General features: G+C 39.0%; 1 protein-coding gene and 1 long non-coding RNA gene across 2 annotated transcripts in view; one reads left to right on the plus strand and one right to left on the minus strand.

The window, feature by feature from the left end:
• LOC307117990 (cyclin-dependent kinase-like 2) overlaps window positions 1–21,967 on the minus strand; it is a gene marked incomplete at both ends in the record, with an annotated part of 23,177 nt that extends 1,210 nt beyond the window's left edge. The window contains 6 exons of the mRNA XM_079803283.1: window positions 1–33; window positions 1,078–1,190; window positions 5,913–6,088; window positions 16,205–16,399; window positions 17,425–17,526; window positions 21,917–21,967. The exon at window positions 1–33 is cut by the window's left edge and continues 107 nt beyond it. Coding sequence (XP_079659409.1) covers window positions 1–33; window positions 1,078–1,190; window positions 5,913–6,088; window positions 16,205–16,399; window positions 17,425–17,526; window positions 21,917–21,967 — 670 coding nt within the window. The remainder of the gene's footprint in view (window positions 34–1,077; window positions 1,191–5,912; window positions 6,089–16,204; window positions 16,400–17,424; window positions 17,527–21,916) is intronic.
• Window positions 18,217–21,573, plus strand: LOC307117688. The gene is made up of 7 exons (XR_013815460.1): window positions 18,217–18,819; window positions 19,410–19,483; window positions 19,698–19,745; window positions 19,829–19,912; window positions 20,063–20,268; window positions 20,436–20,595; window positions 20,694–21,573. It is a non-coding gene; the product is annotated as an uncharacterized lncRNA (long non-coding RNA).
• Window positions 21,968–22,576: the final 609 nt, after the last annotated feature.

A 22,576-nucleotide genomic window follows, 5' to 3' on the forward strand; every position in this document is an offset into this window, starting at 1 on the left:
AGAAGAGCTCGCGGTGTCCAGGGGTCAGCTGACCTGCAGACGCCAGAGGACCAATCACAACACAGCGTTCTGCCTCTCAGAGAAACACAGGGCATCTGTGGTGTTTAACGAATCGAGTGAGTCAATGATTCAGTGACTCGCTCATAAAGACGCCGCTTGATTCGTTCCTGAGCTCACCGAAGCAGCTGATGAGCAGGTGTGTGTTCTCTTCCTCTGGTGTGTGTGTGTGTGTGTGTGTGTGTGTGTGTTCCACAGCGAAGCTCACTGAAGCAGCTGATGAGCAGGTGTGTGTTCTCTTCCTCTGGTGTGTGTGTGTGTGTGTGTGTGTGTGTGTGTGTGTGTGTGTGTGTGTGTTCCACAGTGGAGCTCACCTAAGCAGCTGATGAGCAGGTGTGTGTTCTCTTCCTCTGGTGTGTGTGTGTGTGTGTGTGTGTGTGTGTGTGTGTTCCACAGTGGAGCTCACCTAAGCAGCTGATGAGCAGGTGTGTGTTCTCTTCCTCTGGTGTGTGTGTGTGTGTGTGTGTGTGTGTGAGTTCCACAGCGGAGCTCACCGAAGCAGCTGATGAGCAGGTGTGTGTTCTCTTCCTCTGGTGTGTGTGTGTGTGTGTGTGTGTGTGTGTGTGTGTGTGTGTGTGTGTGTGTGTGTGTGTGTTCCACAGCGGAGCTCACCGAAGCAGCTGATGAGCAGGAGTGTGTTCTCTTCCTCTGGTGTGTGTGTGTGTGTGTGTGTGTGTGTGAGTTCCACAGCGGAGCTCACCGAAGCAGCTGATGAGCAGGAGTGTGTTCTCTTCCTCTGGTGTGTGTGTGTGTGTGTGTGTGTGTGTGTGTGTGTGTGTGTGTGTGTGTGTTCCACAGCGGAGCTCACCGAAGCAGCTGATGAGCAGGAGTGTGTTCTCTTCCTCTGGTGTGTGTGTGTGTGTGTGTGTGTGTGTGTGTGAGTTCCACAGCGGAGCTCACCGAAGCAGCTGATGAGCAGGAGTGTGTTCTCTTCCTCTGGTGTGTGTGTGTGTGTGTGTGTGTGTGTGTGTGTGTGTGTGTGTGTGTGTGTGTGTGTGTGTGTTCCACAGCGGAGCTCACCGAAGCAGCTGATGAGCAGGTGCAGCTGGTCCAGGTCAGAGTCGCCCGGGAACAGAGGAGACCCGCTCAACATCTCAAAGAACAGGCAGCCGACGGCCCACACGTCCACCGCCCTGAACACACACACACACACACACACACAGGGGTTTTTTCCATCTCTAAACAGCCTCAGAAAACTCTAGCCCTAATGCTTTCACTGTCGGAGATCATCAGTCGGAGCTCACCAAAATTAACATTAAAGAGGTGTGTGAACTCGCTAGTATGATGTCAGAGGCAGTTTATTGTTCTGGACCGCTCCCTGTTAGACGGAGTGATGAGATAGTTAGCAGACTATCATCACTCAAAGGCTGGTTGTCTAAGTGGTGTCCGCAAAATAACATAGGGTTCATAGACAATTGGAAAAGTTTTTGGGGCAGACCTGACCTTTTGAAGAAGGATAGCATCCATCCCTCTTGGGGTGGTGCCGCCCTTCTCTCTAGTAATTTGGCACATAGTCTTAGAGCTAAACCTTGACTCACTAGGGCCAGGTCAGGAAGCAGACAAACTGGCTAAACCGACCGTCTGCTAGCTGTCTCACGTTACCAGAGTCAGATAAATCCCAGCACATAGAGACTCTTCCACCTAGATATTATCATATAGAGACTGTGTCTGTTCCCCAAATTAGTAAATACAAAAAAACGTCAAAACCATTCAACAGTAAAAATTTTATTGATGTCCAACAAATAAATAACAGATATAATACAGATGAACAATTGATAAAGCTTGGGTTGCTGAATATTAGATCCCTTTCCCCTAAAGCGCTTATTGTTAATGATATTATTACAGATAATAATCTAGATGTGCTGTGTTTGACAGAAACCTGGCTAAAACCTGACGACTACATTACTTTAAATGAGTCCATCCCCCAAGATTATTGTTATAAACATGAGCCGCGTCTGAAAGGTAAAGGGGGAGGGGTTGCTGTAATTTATAATAATATCTTCAGTATTACTCAGAAGTCTAGTTTCAAATATAATTCCTTCAAAGTTTTGGTGCTTTATGTAACGCTATGTAGTGTACATGATAAACCCGTTCAACATTTGTGTTAGCTACTGTATACAGGCCACCAGGGCACAATACAGACTTTATCAAAGAATTTGCTGATTTTCTATCAGAGTTAGTACTGGCCGTAGATAAAGTACTAATTGTTGTTAACTAATTTTAATATCCATGTAGACAACGGAAAAGACGTATTGGGATTAGCATTTAAAGACACACTAAACTCTATTGGAGTTAGGCAACACGTGTCAGGAGCCACTCATCGCCATAATCATACTTTAGACCTAATATTGTCACATGGAATAAATGTTGATACCGTTGAAATTCTGCAGCAGAGCGATGACATCTCAGATCATTACCTAGTATCATGTATACTTAATTTAGCTAAGGTTGCAAAGCCGCGCCCTCGCTTCAAAAATGGCAGGACAATCACTGCCGCCACTAAAGATTGCTTTTTAAATAATCTCCCTCATCAGTATCATCTGCTCAGCATCCCAGATAGTATAGAAGAACTCGATGTTGCAACAGAAACTATTGACTCTCTCTTTTCCAGTACTTTAGACACAGTTGCTCCTCTGCGCTTAAAGAAGATTAAAGAAAATAGTCCAACGCCGTGGTACAACGAGCACACTCTCACACACACACACACACACACACACACACACACACTCGGGCCCTTAAAACAGCAGCTAGAAAAATGGAGAGCAGCTGGAAGAAAACAAAAGCAGAGTTCTTTCGTAATTCGTGGAAAGAGCAGATGATCACATACAGAAAGGCTGTAAAAACTGCTAGATCTGCTTATTTCTCAACTCTCTTGGAAGAAAACAAACACAACCCAAGGTATTTATTCGATACAGTGGCTAAATTAACCAAAAATAAAGCTTCAACTTCTGATGTTTGTAAACAGCACAGCAGTAATGACTTTATGAACTTCTTCACATGTAAGATTGATAATATTAGGAAGAAAATGTTAACCATGCAGCGTCTATTACAGTATCACATCAGACAGAGCATTGTAGTGTCACTGAGGAAAAATTACACTCATTCACTGCTATAGGAGAAGAAGAATTGACTAAACTCGTTAAATCATCAAAATCGACAACATGTATGCTCGACCCTATACCAACTAGGCTATTAAAAGAGATGTTACCAGAGGTCATAGATCCTCTTCTTAATATCATTAATTCATCTTTGTCATCAGGATATGTACCGAAAACTTTTAAGTTGGCTATTATTAAACCACTTATTAAAAAACGCCAACTTGATCCTCCAGAATTAGTCAATTATAGACCAATCTCAAATCTACCCTTTCTGTCAGAAACACTAGAAAAGGCAGTGTCTTCACAACTATGCTCCTTTTTAGAAAGAAATGGTATCTGTGAGGATTTCCAGTCAGGATTTAGAGCGTATCATAGCACTGAGACTGCTCTCATCAGAGTTACACATGATTTACTCTTATCATCCGATCGCGGCTGTATCTCTCTATTAGTGTTACTCCATTTTAGTTCTGCATTTGATACTATCGACCACAACATTCTTTTGAATAGACTCGAGAATTATGTAGGTATTAGTGGAATTGCTTTATCATGGTTTAAATCATACCTATGCGACCGTTATCAGTTTGTAGTAGTAAATGAAGAGATGTCACACCGATCGCAAGTTCAGTATGGAGTACCACAAGGCTCAGTGCTAGGACCGCTACTCTTCACCCTGTACATGCTACCACTGGGAGATATCATTAGGAAGCATGAAGTTACTTATCATTGTTATGCTGACGATACTCAGCTCTATATTTCTTTACGCCCTGAAGAAACTTACCAATTCACAAGATTAACGGAATGAAGAGCTGATATAAAACATTGGATGACCGGTAATTTCCTGCAACTCAATTCAGAAAAAAAACGAATTTTTAATTATTGGACAAAAAAGCTCCACAAGTAGTAACCTAGAATACTGTCTAACACTTGATGCTGCTCTGTCCAGTCCTCGTGGTCAGTGAGGAACCTGGGTGTGCTCTTTGATACCAATCTCTCACACACACACACACACACACACACACACACTCGTGGTCAGTGAGGAACCTGGGTGTGCTCTTTGATACCAATCTTTCGTTTGAAAGCCACGTTTCTAGCATCTGTAAAACTGCTTTCTACCATCTTAAAAATATATCTACATTACGGCACATGCTCTCAATGCAAAATGCTGAACAGTGAGTTGAGTCGTTGATGAGCTGTAGATTATTGTAATGTTGATGAGCTGTAGATTATTGTAATGTTGATGAGCTGTAGATTATTGTAATGTTGATGAGCTGTAGATTATTGTAATGTTGATGAGCTGTAGATTATTGTAATGTTGATGAGCTGTAGATTATTGTAATGTTGATGAGCTGTAGATTATTGTAATGTTGATGAGCTGTAGATTATTGTAATGCTCTACTGGGTGGTTGCCCTGCTCGCTTAATAAATAAACTCCAGCTGGTCCAAAACGCAGCAGCTCGAGTTCTTACTAGAACCAGGAAGTATGACCATATTAGCCCAGTTCTGTCAACACTGCACTGGCTGCCAATTAAACATCGCATACATTTTAAAATCTTGCTTATTACTTACAAAGCACTAAATGGTTTATCTCCAGTACTTGAGCGAGCTCTTAACATATTATACTCCATCGCGTCTACTGCGCTCTCTAAACTCTGGCCAGTTGATTATACCGAGAATATCCAAATCAACTGCAGGCGGTCGATCCTTTTCCTATTTAGCACCTAAACTCTGGAACAGTCTTCCTAACATTGTTCGGGAAGCAGACACACTCTGTCAGTTTAAATCTAGACTAAAAACACATCTCTTTACTGTGGCATACACATAAAACACTTTGTCAATGAAATGATTGTTCGGCTGCATTAACTAGGTCAGCCGGAACCGGGAACACTTCCCATAACACCTGATGTACTCGTGACATCATCAGAAGAATGGCATCTACGCTAATGATAGTCTCTCTGTTTTATCCCGAGGTTTACTGCAGTCAGCTGGATCCGGGCCGGATCCGGATCAGATGGTGGACCTGCGCCCAGAGAAGACCAACACATGACCCTGAAGTGTCTGAGAGACCGTGATTAGACTCCCCCTGAAACTGCCTCATCGACACGGCATCTCAATAAACCCGTCTCCGGCGTGATGACTCAGATTGTTCCAATATTACAATTAAATAATACTTAAATCGATATGTCATCCTCAATAAACCCGCCTCCAGCGTGTTGCCTCCAATCATTCAAATATTCCGATTTATTATGACCTCTGACCTGTAAAGTTTCCAGAATAATAATAATACGCTGTTTGTTAATTGGCCAGAGGAGAACTGCCCCCCCGACTGAGCCTGGTTTCTCCAAGGTTTATTTTTCTAGATTCTGCTCCTGATGGGGTTTGGGTTTCCTTGCCACTGTTGCCTCTGGCTTGGCTTGCTCAGTCGGGGACACTACATTTTTCAATTTTTTTCAACTAAATATCCAAATAAATCTAATTAATAAACTAAATTAACCATTTAAACTAAATTACTGCTTTAATTATTGATCTAAAGCCCACACTGTCACTGTATGATAATTGAAATGAACTGATGACATCACCGTTTTCTCCAGAATGGCTGTACAGCTGAATACAATTATGCTGCATTATTTTCCTGTTTAACACTGTAAAGCTGCTGTGAAACAATCTGCATTATTAAAAGCGCTATATAAATAAAGTTGACTTGACTTAACTGTAAAACACCCGTCAACCAATCAGACTCCAGCATTCTGTGTGACTCACTTCCCATAAGTGGCGTCTCCCACCAGCAGCTCTGGGGCTCTGTACCAGCGCGTCGCCACGTAGTCGGTGTAAAGCTCACCGGGGGCCAGAGGACGGGCAAAGCCGAAATCACAGAGCTTGACCACACCCAGCTGAGACACCAGAACATTCTCCGGCTTCACGTCCCTGTGGATGATCTGACACACACAGAGGAGCAGGGAGAGAGCAGAGTTAGGTTAGAGTTAGGTTAGAGTTAGGGTTGAGTTAGGCTTAAGTTAGAGTTAGGTTAGAGTAAGGTTAGAGTTAGAGTTAGAGTGAGAGTTAGGTTAGAGTGACTACACCCAGCTGAGACACCAGAACATTCTCCGGCTTCACGTCCCTGTGGATGATCTGACACACACAGAGGATCAGGGACAGAGCAGAGTTAGGTTAGAGTTAGGTTAGAGTTAGGGTTGAGTTAGAGTAAGGTTAGGGTTGAGTTAGAGTAAGGTTAGGTTAGAGTTAGAGTGAGAGTTAGGTTAGAGTGACTACACCCAGCTGAGACACCAGGGGCCTGTTTCAGAAAGGAGGTTCAACCAACTCTGAGTTTAAACCTGAACTCTGAGTTGACTTACTCTGAGATGGGAAACTCTGAGTTTTGGGTTTCAGAACAGCTGAATTGAGGTAGTTCAATCAACTCTGAGTAGACTGACTCTGAATTAAGCTCATGCACTCCAACTATGAAAAGCCACGATCAATGGAGCTCCGAAATTACGATTCACCATGGCAACAGCACCCAACAAAAAGACGTTTGCATACTTCCAGGTCAATACACAAGTTTAATTCTTAATTATTTTAATGAAGTTTAATTTTCATGGAATCCAAAAGGCAAACAAAGAATGTGGCAGCAGCTAAAAATAAAAAATAAAATAAAAACATAATTCAATCAGATAAAGCTTTAAGCATAAAATGTTCATGGGTGTTGGTTTAATGACTTTACAAACATTTGACATATTAAATAAATATCATTCAGTGTCCAATGTGGAGCAGCTTTACCCACATAGACCCTTTTCACAGACTGTGATGACGTGTTTTAATAGTCATCAATATCGTAAATCCTGCAACGTTTTGTGTATTTTTTTTAATGTACATTTATAACACTAATACTTTGTATTATATTACTTTTGCATCAAATTACAAAAATCAAGCTACCGCTGCTGTGAGAGTGTTTCTAATAAAGCGTCTATGGGAGTGATAGTTAAAATTAACATCTTTCTCTCTTTTCACTGCAGTTATCAATCTCACTTTAATTTTTCCCTTTTTGAAAGTTGTGAAATCACTATTGTGGAGTTTTTCTTTTGCTATTTGAGCAAATGGAGACACAAAAATATATATTTAATTTATTCTTTCATTCACCTCTATGAAAGTTAACCCAACTATGACGACTTCAGCTCTGAGAAACCCAGAAATGTGAAAGGGTCTATGCTCTTTTCACATAATGAAATGTTCTCTGATCCCACCTGTTACATTTATTAATCAGGGTAATGACATTAAACATTTGACTTCTACTCAGGCCAGCCAAACTCCAGCACCACTGACAGATGAAGAGGAGATGGAGGAAGAATATTAACACCCAACAGGAAAAAGAATAAAGTATTTGTAGGAAATAAAGATGACTATAAAAATGTAAATAAATGTATTTAACAGCTGTGGTGGTGGTTATGGCATATATCTCGTACTACCATCTGGCAGCATCCTTCCATTCCATACAATAATCCGTTTTCAGAAAGTGTGATGATGGGTATATATGAGTGTCATAAATGCGTCCAACCACTGGAAATCCTAAAGGAAATTCTAATTATCAGGGTTACTTCTAGAGGATTATCAAGTGAACGTCAGGATCCTGTATAAAAGGACATGCCATTTTTGTCACTTTGACAGTGTCCTCATGATGAAAATATGAGCAATGAATGTTCCTGCAAAGAATGCTTTTATTACTTTGTATTTTTGTCAAGTGGCAGATAATTTAATTTGTTTTAAGTAAACTTTGCTTACTTTAGATTTAGATTAAATGTATAATTTTTTTTTATATTTATACTTGAAATACAACCAAAATACTCAGTAAGAAAAGCATTTGTGGCGTTTGAATGAATGAATAAAGTATTTAAACACAGCTGGTGCTTTAAAAAGGGGGAGGAGAACGAAATAAACTCTGGGTTTACCAAAGAAAACCTGCCTCTGACCAGGTTAGGTTCACAGAGTAAGTTACCCTGGTAACTGACTCTGAGTATAAGTTACCTCTCTTTCAGAAACGGGCTTGACTTACCCTGCTTTCTCGGGTTTGACATACCTCCCATTCTGAAACAGAAAACCCAGAGTTTCCCTTATTTCAGGGTTAACATACTCAGAGTTTCCACTTAACCTCCTTTCTGAAACAGGCCCCAGGGGCCTGTTTCAGAAAGGAGGTTCAACCAACTCTGAGTTTAAACCTGAACTCTGAGTTGACTTACTCTGAGATGGGAAACTCTGAGTTTTGGGTTTCAGAACAGCTGAATTGAGGTAGTTCAATCAACTCTGAGTAGACTGACTCTGAGTTAAGCTCATGCATTCCAACTATGAAAAGCCACGATCAATGGAGCTCAGAAATTACGATTCACCATGGCAACAGCACCCAACAAAAAGACGTTTGCATACTCAATACACAAGTTTAATTCTTAATTATTTTAATTAAGTTTAATTTTCATGGTATCCAAAAGGCAAACAAAGAATGTGGCAGCAGCTAAAAAAAAAATAAAAAATAAAAATAAAAAACATAATTCAATCAGGAAAAGCTTTAAGCATAAAATTTTCATGGGTGTAGGTTTAATGACTTTACAAACATTTGACATATTAAATAAATATCATTCAGTGTCCAATGTGCAGCAGCTTTTCCCAAATAGACCCTTTTCACAGATGACGTGCTTTAATGGTCATCAATATCGTAAATCCTGCAAGGTTTTTTTTTTTTTTTTTTATGTATGTACATTTATAACACTAATACTTTGTATTATATTACTTTTGCATCAAAATACAAAAATCAAGTTACCGCTACTGTGAGAGTGTTTCTAATACAGCGTCTTTGGGAGTGATAGTTAAAATTAACATCTTTCTCTCTTTTCACCAGTGTTGCCACAGTTACTTTGAAAAAGTAACTTAGTTACTTTACAGATTACTTGATTTTAAAAGTAACTAAGTTACTTTACAGATTACTTGATTTTAAAAGTAACTAAGTTAGATTACAAGTTACTTTATAAGTTACATTCATCAGTTGCCGACAACACCTCTGCAGCCTCAACATAAAAATGACAACCGTTTTTGCCAACACTTTTTTGGAAAGTGCATTTTTAACAGTAACGTCAACAATGTATCTCCTGAAATTGTATCTCCAAAAAAAATCTTTTGACTAAGTTTATAAAATCTAAACATGTTAATAATGAAAAGGTACAAATTACTTTGTGTTCTTATTAAATACATTTATGAAAAACAATGTATATTTAATTTTTAATTTATATTTATATATGAATGAAAATAATTATATGGGCCTACACAAATAATATAAAATTACAAGATTTATATTTTATTGTAAACGTAATGTGCAGCTCTGTAAAGGGACAACAAATATATGATTGATACGTGAGAACAATATATTTGTTAATCTTTAAGTGCACAAAACTATGAAAATATATGAAACGCTTCAAAACAGAGCGGTAACAAAGCGCTTATGCGCATCCCGGGTGCAGAATGATGCGCTTAAAGCAACATGGAGTCAGAGGGCGCAGTGCAGCGCGAGTGCACATTGAAAAGTCCACGGCATAAAGAGAACAGGCACGTGCAGAGGGGGGGGGCTTTGGGTGCTCGAGCCCCTGCCCCTTTTCAAAATGAATCAAAAGTGCCCCTCTCAGACAAATATCAATGATAATATCGTGGTCAATAAAACTAAATAAATGTGATTATTATAACATGACAATGTATACAATAGTAACGAACGGCTCAAAAGTCGGACAATTTCTGTTGAGGCGTTGCCATAACGCGTTGCTATGGGTCGCGTGCGTTTTGATTGACAGCTGATTTTCCACTGTTCGGAAACGGCTCTCGAGCCAAATATGGTCCTTTCAGAGAGCGTGTGGCCTCACGGGAAAAAAGTACGCCAATATTTTTTTTCCCATCCATAATCAGAGCTAATGTGTTGATTTAATTACAAATATGTATATTATATATTTTAAGGTATTACACAATTCACCAATGCCCGTCATGTATACTATACACCAACCAATCGTGATCTGGCAAAGCTGTTCTTATGCTGCCTTCACGTGCTCTCGGAATTATCGTAAATACGAGTTTCCTAGGTAAACATTGCACATGAACGCCCTCACATTTTGAATCTTGAATGCAATGCGCTCGTAATCACGACTTCAGAAGTCGGAATAATCCAATTTCCGATAGCACGTGAAGGCAGCATTATTCATAAATCGGTTGAAAATTACATGGACAGACGAACTAACGTTTGTGGAACGATTTCCTGCGGTTTGTCTCATTTTATTAATTGCATCACTGACAAAATGGATTTTAACAGACAACAAACAAATCTGCACAAAACCATTAAGCAGCAAAAGTCGCATTAATGGTAAGTAGTGTTAAATTCACTTGTATTTATGTATATTGATACACCGTTTACTACTTCATGAAACTATCAAAGTTAACAAAACCCAAGTGCCACCGGCACCTACAGGCCTATTATGTGAAGTGTAGGCTGGCGAAATGGTGACGTGAAAGGACTTAATAATTACCATTTTTTAATATTATGCAGCATTATGAAAGAAGTCTTTTATGTTCATCAAGCCTGCATTTTTTTGATAAAAAACAGCAATATTGTGAAATATTATTAAAATAATGGTTTTCTATTTTAAAATCATTTAAAATATAATTTATTCCTGTGATCACAGCTGTATTTTCAGCATCATTACTCCACTCTTCAGCGTCACATGATCATTCAGAAATCATTCTAATATGAGGATTTAATGTCAATGATTGAAACTGTGATACTCTTTTCAAGATTCTTTGATAATAAAAAGTTAAAAAGAACATAATGTAATAATATTTCAGAATATTTATTTTCTGTATTTTTTATTAAATAAATGCAGGCTTGATGAGCATAAGGATATATATATATATATATTGCCCCTTTTTTACATTTGAGCCCCTGCCCCTGAAGAACTCTCTGCACGGCCCTGAAAGAGAAGATGAGCGTTGAGCGCACAAATCCTAGTCTACTATGTAGCCTATATCGGTCCAAACGTTCACTGATTATTTGTTTCTTCACAGTTTTAAATTCCGGTTATTGTGCGTGTGATGCTTATTAATAGTCCTTGTGTTGTCACCCGGGTAGCGAGCACAACATCTTTAGAAACCGCTAGATAAACTCCAGCAAGATAAATTATTTTATCAACATATCAAGTATTATAACGGTAATATATCATATTGGAGTGAGCTTTACCGAGCAGCTGCTGACTGGAACCGAACGCGACGCGCAGTTTGAATGCTGAACGGAGATTGACAGAGCAGCGGAGGAAAGACATTCAGCTATGGCTTTAGATGACTTTGTAGGCTACTAGCAAATCATAATATACTAATAATGATTGCTTAAGGATAATGTGACAATATATATTTCTGATGATTATTTAATTATCACGACATGCCTAATGTGAGCAAGTGACTGCCTGTCTTGAATTTTGTCGACAGACGGAGGCGGCAAGAAATTTGACAGAGGCGGCCGCCTCGTAATTCTCTATGCAGGAAAAACCCTGCTGAGACTAAACAAAAATATATATTTTTACTAAGGAAAATGACAAAAATAGTAACTCACAGTGACTTGGATAAGTTACTTTAATCTGATTACTGGTTTGGAAATAGTAACGCGTTAGATTACTCGTTACTGGAAAAAGTAGTCAAATTAGAGTAACGCGCTACTGGCATCACTGTTTTTCACTTCCATTATCAATCTCACTTTAATTTTTCCATCTTTTTGAAAGTTGTGAAATCACTATTGTGGAGTTTTTCTTTTGCTATTTGAGCAAATGGAGACACAAAAATATATATTTAATGTATTCTCTCATTCACCGCTATAAGAGTTAACCCAACTATGACGACTTCAGCTTCGGAAACCCAGAAATGTGAAAGGGTCTATGCTCTTTTCACATAATGAAATGTTCTCTGATCCCACCTGTTACATTTATTAATCAGGGTAATGACATTAAACATTTGACTTCTACTCAGGCCAGCCAAACTCCAGCACCACTGACAGATGAAGAGGAGATGGAGGAAGAATATTAACACCCAACAGGAAAAAGAATAAAGTATTTGTAGGAAATAAAGATGACTATAAAAATGTAAATAAATGTATTTAACAGCTGTGGTGGTGGTTATGGCATATATCTCGTACTACCATCTGGCAGCATCCTTCCATTCCATACAATAATCCGTTTTCAGAAAGTGTGATGATGGGTATATATGAGTGTCATAAATGCGTCCAACCACTGGAAATCCTAAAGGAAATTCTAATTATCAGGGTTACTTCTAGAGGATTATCAAGTGAACGTCAGGATCCTGTATAAAAGGACATGCCATTTTTGTCACTTTGACAGTGTCCTCATGATGAAAATATGAGCAATGAATGTTCCTGCAAAGAATGCTTTTCTTACTTTGTATATTTGTCAAGTGGCAGATAATTTAATTTGTTTTAAGTAAACTTTGCTTACTTTAGATTTAGATTAAATGTATAATTGTTTTATATTTATACTTGAAATACGACCAAAATACTCCGTAAGAAAAGCATTTGTGGCGTTTGAATGAATGAGTAAAGTATTTAAACACTGCTGTGTTTAAAAAGGGGAGGAGAACGAAATAAACTCTGGGTTTACCAAAGAAAACCTGCCTCTGACCAGGTTAGGTTCACAGAGTAAGTTACCCTGGTAACTGACTCTGAGTATAAGTTACCTCTCTTTCAGAAACGGGCTTGACTTACCCTGCTTTCTCGGGTTTGACATACCTCCCATTCTGAAACAGAAAACCCAGAGTTTCCCTTATTTCAGGGTTAACATACTCAGAGTTTTCACTTAACCTCCTTTCTGAAACAGGCCCCAGAACATTCTCCGGCTTCACGTCCCTGTGGATGATCTGACACACACAGAGGAGCAGGGACAGAGCAGAGTTAGGTTAGAGTTAGGGTTAGAGTTAGGTTAGAGTTAGAGTAAGGTTAGAGTTAGAGTTAGAGTGAGAGTTAGGTTAGAGTGACTACACCCAGCTGAGACACCAGGGGCCTATACCATGAAGCCGGTTTAGCTGGCTAGCCAGATATGCTTAAGCTTAGTTTGTGCTAATCATGGGTTTTAGGTACCATTAAAGTGGTTTGGCTTTTAGCCGAGTTCATCTCCATAGTAACTTACGCTCCACAGTTAACCTGCTCCAGGGCAGGTTATGTTCTGGATAAGAGATCTAAAACTGAAATTAGACCAATCAGCTGTGAGCAAAGTGACATCTATGATGCAATAAAGTCACTCCCCTTTTTCTACTCCAAACTAAAGGTCACTACATAGCAAATGGCTATTAAAGACTAAAGTGTCTGGCTTTTTACAATGCTTATTTATAATAATAATAATTTTGAATGATTTAGATATAATTTATGTAATTATTATACCCTTAATCAATTACACATGTATCATTTTAGTTAATCAATCATTAATAGGCACTTTGTTCAAATTAATATAAATAGCCTATACAAAGGTCATACAAATAAGCTTTAAAATCAATAAATAAAGCTATAAAAATTACTACATTACTCAATTCTCTATATATCAACTAAACTAACTTCATAACTTTTACTTGCATTGACGTAGTGAATATTTTTTATAAGTTGTACTCTTTTATAGACATCTCTTTTCTTCTTGCCGTGTAAATTTGTTTAAATTCTTAATATTTTTCAATCATGTAATATTCTACAGAAGAGAGAAATTAATCTCGCTGCTTCTCTCGCGAGAAGTGAATCTCAGTTTTACTGATCCACAGCGTCTGATTGGCTGTTCACTACTGATGTCACAGCTAAACTCCTAAACTCAGGATCAAAGCCTGAGTTGACAGAGAAAGCTGATGATCAGCATCATGGGACCAACAAAGCCTGAATAGATTGGTTTGGTTTTGTCAACTCTAAACTAATCCTGTAACCCTGAGTTTGTTAAACTACCATCATGGTACAGGCCCCTGAACATTCTCCGGCTTCACGTCCCTGTGGATGATCTGACACACACAGAGGATCAGGGACAGAGCAGAGTTAGGTTAGAGTTAGGTTAGAGTTAAGTTAGAGTAAGGTTAGAGTTAGGCTTAAGTTAGAGTTAGGTTAGAGTTAAGTTAGAGTAAGGTTAGAGTTAGGCTTAAGTTAGAGTTAAGTTAGAGTTAGGTTAGAGTTAAGTTAGAGTAAGGTTAGAGTTAGGCTTAAGTTAAAGTTAGGTTAGAGTTAGGTTAGAGTTAGAGTAAGGTTAGAGTTAGAGTTAGAGTGAGAGTTAGGTTAGAGTGACTACACCCAGCTGAGACACCAGAACGTTCTCCGGCTTCACGTCCCTGTGGATGATCTGACACACACAGAGGATCAGGGACAGAGCAGAGTTAGGTTAGAGTTAGGGTTAGAGTTAGGTTAGAGTTAGGTTAGAGTTAGGGTTGAGTTAGAGTAAGGTTAGAGTTAGAGTTAGAGTGAGAGTTAGGTTAGAGTGACTACACCCAGCTGAGACACCAGAACATTCTCCGGCTTCACGTCCCTGTGGATGATCTGACACACACAGAGGATCAGGGACAGAGCAGAGTTAGGTTAGAGTTAGGTTAGAGTTAGGTTAGAGTTAGGGTTGAGTTAGGTTAGAGTGACCACACCCAGCTGAGACACCAGAACGTTCTCCAGCTTCACGTCCCTGTGGATGATCTGACACACACAGAGGAGCAGGGAGAGAGCAGAGTTAGGTTAGAGTTAGGTTAGAGTTAGGGTTGAGTTAGGTTAGAGTTAGGTTAGAGTTAGGGTTGAGTTAGGTTAGAGTGACTACACCCAGCTGAGACACCAGAACATTCTCCGGCTTCACGTCCCTGTGGATGATCTGACACACACAGAGGATCAGGGACAGAGCAGAGTTAGGTTAGAGTTAGGGTTAGGTTAGAGTTAGGTTATGTGTAGGTTTAGAGTTGGGTTAGAGTTAAGTTAGAGTAAGGTTAGAGTTAGGTTAGAGTTAGAGTTAGGTTATGTGTAGGTTTAGAGTTGGGTTGGAGTTAGGTTAGAGTTAGAGTAAGGTTAGAGTTAGGTTAGAGTTGGGTTAGAGTTAGAGTTAGGTTAGGGTTAGGTTAGAGTTAAGTTAGAGTAAGGTTAGAGTTAGGCTTAAGTTAGAGTTAGGTTAGAGTTAAGTTAGAGTTAGGTTATAGTTGGGTTAGAGTTAGAGTTAGGTTATGTGTAGGTTTAGAGTTGGGTTAGAGTTAGGTTAGAGTTAGAGTTAGGTTAGAGTAAGGTTAGAGTTAGGTTAGGGTTAGAGTTAGAGTAAGGTTAGAGTTAGGTTAGAGTTGGGTTAGAGTTAGAGTTAGGTTAGGGTTAGGTTAGAGTTAAGTTAGAGTAAGGTTAGAGTTAGGCTTAAGTTAGAGTTAGGTTAGAGTTAAGTTAGAGTTAGGTTATAGTTGGGTTAGAGTTAGAGTTAGGTTATGTGTAGGTTTAGAGTTGGGTTAGAGTTAGGTTAGAGTTAGAGTTAGGTTATTTGTAGGTTTAGAGTTGGTTTGGAGTTAGGTTAGAGTTAGGTTAGAGTTAGAGTAAGGTTAGAGTAAGGTTAGAGTTAGGTTAGGGTTAGAGTTAGAGTAAGGTTAGAGTTAGGTTAGGGTTAGGTTAGGGTTAGAGTTAGGTTAGGGTTAGAGTTAGAGTAAGGTTAGAGTTAGGTTAGGGTTAGAGTTAGAGTAAGGTTGGAGTTAGGTTAGGGTTAGGGTTAGAGTTAGGTTAGGGTTAGAGTTAGAGTAAGGTTAGAGTTAGGTTAGGGTTAGAGTTAGAGTAAGGTTAGAGTTAGGTTAGGGTTAGGTTAGGGTTAGAGTTAGAGTAAGGTTAGAGTTAGGTTAGGGTTAGAGTTAGAGTAAGGTTAGAGTTAGGTTAGGGTTAGGTTAGGGTTAGAGTTAGAGTAAGGTTAGAGTTAGGTTAGGGTTAGAGTTAGAGTAAGGTTAGAGTTAGGTTAGGGTTAGAGTTAGAGTAAGGTTAGAGTTAGGTTAGGTGTAGGTTAGGGTCAGACGCTCACGTTGTTCTGGTGGCAGAACCCCACGGCCCTCAGGATCTGGAAGAGATACTTTCGGACTCTGTGCGGATCCAGTCCAGACTGAAACTGCTCAAGCTCATCCAGAACCGTCCGCTCTACGAACTCAAACACCAAATACCAGCGGCGTCTGCGCTTCCACACCTCCAGCAGGTTCACCAGATTCTCATGCCTCAGTTGCTGCCAACACACACACACACACACACACACACACACACACACACACACACACACACACACACACACACACACACACACACACACACACACACACACACACACACACACACACACACACACACACAGGGTGTAAAATGAACAAACACTCATCAAGATCACAAAAACCTTTTTCATTTTGACGATCAGGACTGTGCTGTGTGTGTGTGTGTGTGTGTGTGTGTGTGTGTGTGTGTGTGTGTGTGTGTGTGTGTGTGTGTGTGTGTGTGTGTGTGTGTGTGTGTGTGTGTGTGTGTCTCACGTCCCTACAACCGAGATGAAATGGCCTTGCTCATGGATGTGTGAATCAGAGCATCAGCCTTGCACTTTCTATTAGTATACATCTTTTATACTAAAAATAAGAAACTATATTTTCACTATTGTTTAATGTACGTCTCAGAAATATACTTAAAATTGCACTTAAGTATACTAGACTTATACTCACAGAAAAGTATATTTGGCCTATACTTGTACGCGTTTGATCGAGATATACAAGTATTCTAAACACTGGGCTTGTAATGTTTACTCTTTTGATTGAGTAGCCTATTGAATACTTTTTTCACATAGTTTTACATCCAATCTTATAAATTGTTTGAAAATATTGAATAAAGAAAACAGATTTCATTAATTGCGAAACAAATTTAATTCAGTTCAATAACAGTTAAAAAAAAGTATCCTATGCAGTATAGCAGTTTACTGAGTGTACTTTCATAAACTAAAAAATGTGCTACAAGTATTCAAATAGTAAACTCCTATACTTATAAGTTCACTTGTAGTACAAAAGCAGTACAAATGAGTAACGTTCATATAGTTCGTTTCACTTATAGTACACTTAAAATATGGGGCTAATTTTTTTCCCAAGCAGCATTGAAATAGTACACTTAAAAGTTCACTACTAATAGTGCCCTTCCTACATAAAGTAGCTAAGTTACTTCAAATATAATATTTGATAACAGTCGTGTTTATCATTGATCAGACACGTGACTGACCTTCAGCAGCTTGACTTCTCTCTGCACGATCTTCCTCACGCCCTCATCTTCCTCCAGAAGCTTCTTCACGGCGACGGTTCGGCCGGTGTCCCGGTGGCGACACTTCCCCAGATAGCAAAAAATATCGGCACGGCTTCTTTTTGCCGCCGGCCCTAAGCTGTCGGCTATAGGTGCGTCCCGCTGGCGGTGATGAAACGTTTGCCGCCGAATACGTCACTCCCATTTCTTGCGAGATGCCGCGGCCGACTAGCCGGCGGGCCGCCGGCTTCATTTTCTCTGGCGGTTGCCTCCGCCTAATGGACCGCGGCCGGCTGGCGGCAAGCCGCTGTGAAATACAAGGATTTCTACTCTCAAATTCGACCAGCCACGTTGGCTATGTTTGGCTTGTTGGGAAATAGAGTGGAACTGACAGCATTTTAACTAGTTCTCACATTTGAAGCGATTATAAAATCATAATAGCCTATATGTGAATTATATCAAATATTAGTTTTTTTTGCTCCAAAGCCATTAGGGTTTATAACAGATTCTTGACTCTTGATTCCATGATAAGGTTAGGTTTAGGAAATTACATTTAAATTTTCACTTGATTATTTGCATGTCGAGTGTGTTTAAACAGTGTTGGTCAATTTGACCCATAATGGATGTAATACTTTTTTTTTTTTTAGCATAATAGGAGGGTTAAGAAAGTTTGAAAGTTCATTTTAGGATAACACTTATTTTTGTATTGGCCTTTTTTCTATTTCTTTTTGGACTGACTTTAAAATAGACATGACAAAAAATTAGAACTAACTTCATGACATTTTACTTTGTTTTCAAAACCCATATTTTTCTGAAAAACAAAAATATATTATTAATTATTTAGGAAAAATTCTACATTCATAAGACAAGAATAACTCAAAAGAAGCCCTCTAATATTACCTCTTATAAAGCTGATTTTTACAATATTTGAAACCCTCTCAAACATGAGGTCGCAAAACAAAAAGCTTACAAAAACAGAAACCTGAAAGCTTTTCAATTTCATGTGACTGCCTTAATATTATAAAGTATTTTCTATCTCAGAATTCTTATTTTTATTATTTATTTTATATACAGTGTTACATTTGTTGTTATTCTTTGTTCTACATATTCGGAACTGTACCACAATGCTTTATTATTTTTATTTTTCTCTCATTGTACTTTTTGTATTGTACTTGTCTATACATGTACTAATTTAAATAAAAATAAAATAAAAAAAAACAGAGAAGTACCTCCACCGGCCGAGAGGGGCAGTATACTTAAAAAAGACGGAAGACAAACCGGTAAAACATACAGATTTACCAACAGCGGCCGCTCATCACATGGTTTTAGTATTTGAAGAGAGGAGATCAGAAAATATCCTCGACTACGAGCGTTTAAGTAAGTACATGTTTCCTTTTTGTGTCACACAATATTATGTTCATTTTTGATGTATATACCGGTAGGTTGTTTTAATTAGTTTGTTCAGACACGCACGCTGATATAGTGCACAATACACAGTGTTAGCTAACACGTGCTGTTTCGCCTTTTTTACACACTGAGTTCAAGCATGTTCTACATGTTAAAATGTATCTAGCTACTGTAGGTAAGTTAGCCAAAGCTTTACATCTAGAAAGACTTAAGTTTAACTTTTGGTGTTTTCTAACAAAACAGAATGATGTATATAGGTTATTTAAATTATTTTGTTAGTCCGAACAAGCATGCTGCTAACGTTAGGTCAGTTTTAGCAAGTGTTAGCTAACATGTGCTGTGTTGCTACTGTTCTTCTAGCATTTAAGGTCATTTATGAGTTATTTCTCTGAACTGCTGTACTTATTATGTTTGAGGACAATGCAGTTTACTTGAATCACTACACTGAATGAATACATTTTACTGTTCCACATTTGGCTGACCAGTTTTTCCCCCCACAGCATAGCTACTGTATATTCTGTATTTAACGTTAATGCGGTTTTGTTCACATTTTCTTGCAGATACCTTGACCAGAGCACAATCGGTTATCTTCATCCAAGAGACCTATTGTTGGACAATCGTTTCGGCTTTCAAGGTAAATAAATTGTTAGTCACAATGTCTAGTTACTGGGCTATAAGGAGAAGAATATTGAAAGGAGTTGAGATGGACAAACAGGAAATTGCAGATGTTGGAAACTTTAACAGTATGGAAAATTGTGCCTGTAGTTGTTGATATATATATATATATATATATATATATATATATATATATATATATATATAATTAAAATAAAATATTTTTTATGTAGATTTCCAGAATGAGAACCAAGCCCTGAGGGAAAGCAATGCACGAGCAGGTGAGAACATGCACTCTTTCTTAAATTTTACTTTTTTGACTGTGATGTAGGTCCAAAATTACCAAATGCCTTTCATTTTGTAGCTTCGGATGACAGCGGCTCACTTCATGAGCAGGTGAAGCAAGTTGGGACAATGTTGACGACGTTTGCTCGTACTGGGCAATCAGGTACAACTTGCAAACAACACCTGTGGTTGTTGGTTTAATTCCCACTGGGGCCACCTGTACATGTAGTAGACCTAGTTGTAAATGTCATAGTTTAGTAGTTGAGGGACCAGGACTGACTGCTTTATTCTTTTATTCTGTGAACCCCTGTAGGTGCAGATCAGACCCTAATGCTGCGACGTCTTGGAGAGTTTGGCGATGTTGTGCATAGCATGGACAACAAAATGGACACTATGCTGCAACATTTCAGTGCCAATGTGTCTTTTGGAGAGTTATCCCTGCCAGGGGGTCTGTTACTCCCCCTAGACAACCCATTTGGCGTTGCTTGACAACAGTTTGAGGCAGGATAAAGAGCTCCAGTAAGTGTGCTGATTTTGTTTATAATGCTGTAGGGTAATCTAAAAAGTAAAATTTAAGATTGTACACTGCATATTCTACAGTCTGAATCACAGCCTGTCACATTTTTATATTTATGTATGAGAAGCTTCAGAGATATGTAATTTGTAACACTTTTTTGTATTTTCAGCTTCGGTTTTTGGCAATCAAATGTGGGAGGGACCTAAAGACAACCGTGTGGCGAATGCTTTAGAGTATCTTCTCTAATCACCTTTCCATTAATACAACCTGGACGGGTGTAGGGGATAAAGCATGTTTTAGAGACATGTTCCTGAAGACCATTGTTCAAAGTAATATATATATAAATATATAAATTTGTTATATATTTAAGTAGATGTGTGTGGCCTTATGACATTCACATGGAATGACAGATCTGTATTTTCTACAGGAGCCATCCGGAAGAACCCGGCGACCCAGGATGCCACTGATGAGGCGGTCCAGGTTAGCGCTATGCGTTACCTGAAAGGAGCATCTGATCGTGAAGGTGGAAAAAGACGCCGCACAGCTGAGAGGGACCCACAGCCGACCTCTTACACCTAGGCTGACTACTGACACCTGGAACCCTTTCTTTATCCTGCAGTCAGTAACATCAAGACCCCTAAAGAAGCCAGAAGTTTCAGGCTACACTCACCCAATCCACACTGTTCACTGTGGAAATTACTTTTTTTTTATTCCCTGTGACCCTGCCTTGAAGGCAGCTCCTTGGATAGATATGGGATGGCGAGGTTGTTTGTCCTTTATATAGGCGCACAAGAAATCACTGAAGATAAGCCAATTTGCGCTGCCTCATTCTGGAGGTCGGGGAAAACCGGAGAACCCATAGTCAGGCTTGTTATAATGTTCTGTTCTACTACTGTTCTATTCTTCTCCAGAGCTTTACTCTAAATTATTACCATTTATGCTATTGTTAGAAATGGCTTGTTAAATGTGATGTTATACCTCGATTTATTTGGTATCCTGCACATTCTTTGGTACCAAATATCCTCATTATTTGATATAATATTTAATGGTAATTCTTTTCATCCCAGAGCTGACCTATTTGTTATTAACAAATATTGTAAGTGTTATAATTTGCTTGTAAGGCTGTTTTTTTTTTTTTTTAAACCAAAATTTAATTGGAAACATGCAGGTTCTTTAGTAAATGTTTTTTGTTATTTATAGGCCTATTTAAGCTTATTTATTGTCTGTTATATTTAATTTATATTATCTTGTATCATTGACAGTTAATGTACTTTGAAATGTGGAATAAAAATGCCAAATGGGAATTTATCTGGTTTGTTCAATTATTATCCATCATAAACTGCATGTTACAAATATATGAATAATAAATAAATATATATATTATTTATTACACAATAAGCGGAGGCAGATCGTTCGAAAAAAGCGTTTGCCTCCGCCGGGCCGCCTTCTGGTATAAAGGCGGCGGAACGGCGGTTTGCCTGCGGGCCGGCGGCGGTACGAAGGCGGTAGGAAGCCGGCTGCCGCTTTTAAAAAGCGGCTGCCGCCGGCGGTGCGCCGTCAAACATGTTTGCGATTACGCAATTCTGACGCTTCTACAGCCGCCGGATCACCGCCGGTGGTCCGCCGACTCATTGCTATCTGGGTCAGCACGGTCCCGTAGCTCCCGGAGCCCAGACAGCCCAGAGTCTCGTACTTATACATCACACCCGCGGGTCACGGGCTCCAGCTCCACTAATACAGATGAAATATGAGCTTTCATTCGGTCAATAAGGCGCATCGCTGCCGCTTGTTTGCGCAGCACGTAAATAACTGCACTGTCGCCATAGAAACCGACGCGCTGTCAGTCAAACCACGTCAGAAACGAGTTGGTTTAATTCGACAAACATAACGCTGGTGTATATTGCGCACAATGAAAATTTATTTAAGGATTCGGAAATTGTAATTACTATATTAGCATAATATTACCTATTTTGTTTATTTAATTAATACACTAACTAAAATTAGTATTATTTATACATGATCCTCCTCGATTCACACGATCCTTCGATACAGACCAGTTTAAATGAAGCAAAATACATCTATTTTTACTCAGGATAGTACACCGTACATTGACTTTAATGCTTAATAAACATATAGGTTATCGCCTCAGTGTATGTCCGCCATATTGGAACGGTCAAAACAAACGAGGGGAAGATGACTGAGCGACTGCAACCCAGTTAATCACATCTATCTCTGCAATACACATTAGCAGATGATTATTACAACCCCAGCGGGCAATTTACGTCAAAACTAAATTCTTGACTAATCAAG

The sequence above is a fragment of the Gobio gobio genome, assembly GCF_949357685.1.
Source record: "Gobio gobio genome assembly, chromosome: 21".
Taxonomy (NCBI): Eukaryota; Metazoa; Chordata; class Actinopteri; order Cypriniformes; family Gobionidae; genus Gobio; species Gobio gobio.